This window comes from Chanos chanos, chromosome 1, assembly GCF_902362185.1.
Source record: "Chanos chanos chromosome 1, fChaCha1.1, whole genome shotgun sequence".
Lineage (NCBI taxonomy): Eukaryota > Metazoa > Chordata > Actinopteri > Gonorynchiformes > Chanidae > Chanos > Chanos chanos.
In genome coordinates this window covers 3,674,041-3,677,896 of record NC_044495.1, presented here as the reverse complement: position 1 = coordinate 3,677,896, position 3,856 = coordinate 3,674,041, and the positions used below count along the sequence as shown (strand labels likewise).

At 39.2% G+C, this 3,856-nt stretch overlaps 1 protein-coding gene across 2 annotated transcripts in view; it reads right to left on the bottom strand.

Annotated features, from left to right (window-relative positions):
* Positions 1-3,061: 3,061 nt before the first annotated feature.
* Positions 3,062-3,856, bottom strand: part of prox1a (prospero homeobox 1a) — a 42,715-nt gene continuing 41,920 nt past the window's right edge. For both annotated transcript variants that reach the window (XM_030767686.1, XM_030767694.1), the window contains exon 5: positions 3,062-3,430. In XM_030767686.1, coding sequence (XP_030623546.1) covers positions 3,245-3,430 — 186 coding nt within the window. In that variant the 3' untranslated portion in view covers positions 3,062-3,244. The remainder of the gene's footprint in view (positions 3,431-3,856) is intronic.

The following is a 3,856-nucleotide window of genomic DNA, read 5'->3' as shown; positions in this document are numbered from 1 at the left end:
TTCACTGAAAAAAAAAATACTTGAATTCCTACTCTGTGTTCTAGAAAAGGCTTCCCACTTTCCACCGGAGAGTCTAGATTTATCATCTTTACCTTTAGATCCGTAAAAATTCCCAATAAATGCATAGCTGTCAAAAGCATAACCATCATCTCCTCCGTGGAGGAAATTTAGTGTTCTTTTTTTTTTTTTTTTAAATGAGTACGTACTACAGACAGTAGAAATGCTTTTGGGTTAAATATCCAAATATGAGATCTTAAAAGGGAATATAATTCAAATAGACTACTTTAATTCTCTTCATTCTACTTCCTTAAAAAAAAGAAAGAAGAGAAAAGAAAAGAAAAGAAAAGAAAAGAAAAATTAAACATAAGTCTGCTGGTGTGAATGTTTCATAGGCACAGGCTGCAAGGGGTCTGATACATTTTATACTCTCTCAAAAATGAATCTACAATAACTGAATAACGGAATGGGAATTAAGAAACAGATGAAATCTCTGATCAGGCCTGAAGGCTGGTTTACTTTTATAGACCATAGTGGGGACAGGGAAAAAAAAAAAAAAAAAAAAATTATATATATATATATATATATATATATATATATATATATATAGCCTGTGGACTTCGGCAAAGATATCAATAAAATGTAAAAAACAGTGTATTAAAAGAACAAATTGATCAGTAAAAGTGATTTTCAAACAACTGCCACAATTCATCACAAAAAGCCTGCCTTTACACAAAAATGCCTGTTGTTCTCTGAAACGCCCAATTTCCAACACTACATACGCAGAAAGAGATGATGTGACCGTCACATGATTTTGGGGTCAAAGGTTGCAAGCAAACAGAAGTGAACAAGCATTTAAAAAAACCCAAAAAGACCGAAGGGGGGGGGGGAGGCTTGGCTGACAAGACCACGTAAGAGTTTTTTTTTTTAAACTTCTAATTTTCTCTCTCTCTCTCTTTCTCTCTCTCCCTCTCTCTCTCTCTTCCTCTCTCTCTCTCTCTCCCCCTCTCTCTCTCTACAATGCATAGTGAAAGCATTGGCACTTTGTTTCCTGTCAGAGTGGCTATTGTGTGTTGGCGGTGGATTCTGCCAGTGCTCGGTCCATAATGACAGGACCCCACTGGCTTTGTGCTCTTTAATCCAGCGGTCAGCAGCTTTTTTAAGGCTTTGTGCTGACAAATAAACGCAGCTCTGCATTTCAGTTCATCAGCTGAATTTGTCCAGTAACAAACAGCACTGCCCACACAGACAACACGTCTAGCCTCAGGCCTCAGAAAACCAACCCTCTCTCTTTCCACGAGCGACCGAAAGATGGCTACAACGAAAAGAAGAAAAGAGAGAGAAAAATACTCTGTCATTTCAGGGCGACTAATAAGAACTTTTCAAGAGCATTCTGGAACATTCACGATGGTAACAGTAGTGCTGGTTCAGTGTAGTGTGTCAGACTGACTTTGTATTAGGCTGATTTGTGTGGTACATATGAGAAAAAACAAAAAAGCCTGTCCACTCTCATATAAACACATCATTCAGCCCCACCACAGATATCAACATTAAAAAATACCTCAGAGAGTCCCAACTATGATAAACTGTACACTCTCATAGCTTATTAGGGTTTTTTTTTTTTTTTTTTAGACGGAGAATGTTATACAAAATTAACCTGTACATGAGGATTCAACAACAAAAAACAATTATTTACATTCAGAGAAGTAAATAGTAATAATAATAATAATAATAATAATAATAATAATAATAATAATAAATTTGCAAGAAAAAAAAGGTTTTCTGCTGATCATCCCATATTAAACACTTGATTATCCACTGTTTAACCCAAATTCTTCTGACCAATCAAACTGAATGCACAGTCTTATTAGACCAATCAAACTGCATGTGCACTTTAATCAGACCAATCAAATTGACCGCACAGTCTAATTCCGGTTTCCATGGAGCAGGTGGACAAACCGACAGCAGCGGATCTCCACGTCTCCAGCGTTTGTTTCTCTAAGTGTGAGTTTGTGCTTGTGCATGCCTTTATGCATGGCAGGGGTGTGTGTGTGTGTGTGTGCGTGTGTGTGTGTGTTGAGTGAGCACGCGTGTGTGAGTGATTGCGACAGTGTGCTTTTATGAGTGAGAATGGTGTCTCTGTGGGAAAGCATCCATCCAACCATCCTTGGTTTTTTTTTTTTTTGTTTTTTTTTTGTCTTTTTTTTGTGCTAAACTGGCTTGTCTCGGTCTGAAATAAGCATGTTGCTTAGTTACAGGAGCGAGGTCTGAGTTGGGGATTGGGGGGTGGGGGGGTGGGGGGGGGTGGGGGGTTAGCGTCTCTGAGAAGGCCGGCCTCCCCTGGGCCTTCGTTATCAAAGTGGACACAAAACACAAGAGCACTGGAGCGGCGCCAACGCCGGCAGAGAAAGCCCAAATCCACCAAACGGTTGTCACACAATGTCCCTCTCAGCCATTACGCCCAATACATTTCTTAGAAAAAAAAAATATATATATATACCCCTCTATTTATTTTTTTTAATTTTTTTTTTTGTTCAAAGAATAATTTATTTGATGTTGCACTGCCATGAAAAAAACAAGGGAAAAAAGAGCATGTGTCAATTATTATTATTATTATTTTTTTTTATCAAGCATTAATAACATTAACGGTAATAATTATATTAATCATAAATAATAATTACATCTATACAAGCTACAAATGTAAGTATTTTCCAAAGAAAACCTTCACACACACACACACACACACACACACACACACACGCACACACACACACACACGCACACACACTTCAAATGTCCCATTGGTGAAACAGAGCCCTCTACAAAAAAAACAAAACAAAAAAACCCCCCAAACAAACAAACAAACAAAAAAAAACCAACCCAAAAACAAAACATGACCAAAAGAGAAACGTTAGGGTATCAGTTCAGTTATCATCAACCACATAGTGAAAAAAAAAGGTGTAAATGCCCCTTTTTGAAAGGCAGGGAGAGAAAGAGAGGGAATGAGGAGGAGACTTAACACAGTCAAAAACAATCACAGAATCTTTAGAGCCTCTCTCTCTCTCTCTCTCTCTCTCTCTCTCTCTCTCTTAGAGAAGAAGAAAAAGCAGAAAATGAACAGCTGGACTAGCTGGGCCTTCAGTTAGAGAGAGAAAAAAAAAAATAACCCTACTTCATTCTCCAGTTGTTTTCTTTTTTTTTTTTTTTTTTTTTTTGGGCGCTGGAGTTTGAGGGCAAGTGGAAATATCTACTCATGAAGCAGCTCCTGCAAACAGTTGGGCGATTTGAAGACCTCGGGGACCTCACTGTCCAGCTTACAGATGACCTTGTAGATGGCCTTCTTCCAGGAAGGATCAACGTCTTTCCCTGCCACGATGGCATTGAAAAACTCGCGTAACGTGATCTGCGCCACTTCCAGGAATCGTTCCGGAACCTGCCGATACACAAGGAGGAGACAATGACATTAATAAACGGATTCGATTTCAATTCCAAGTTTGTGATTAACAAAAAAAAAAAGAGAGAGAGAGAGAGAGAGAGAGAGAGAAAACAAACCCAAACTCAAGGCTGCAGTAAGCTCCTATAAGACAAGACAGAACAGAACACCCCCTGCTTCTGGCACATGCCTACCACACCTTGCCAAGCACCGCTCTCTCTCTCTCTCTCTCGCTCTCTCTCTCTCTTACACACACACACACACACACACAACGCTCCTCAGAACATCTTCATCACGTCAGCATCCCCCCCCCCCATTCGAAGCACAGCGTGGTACTACGGCTGACCTGAATATTATCTCGGATTTACAAGTACGAGAAACACAATTCAACATTTGCTATTGATACGAAGGACTACAATTCGTTCT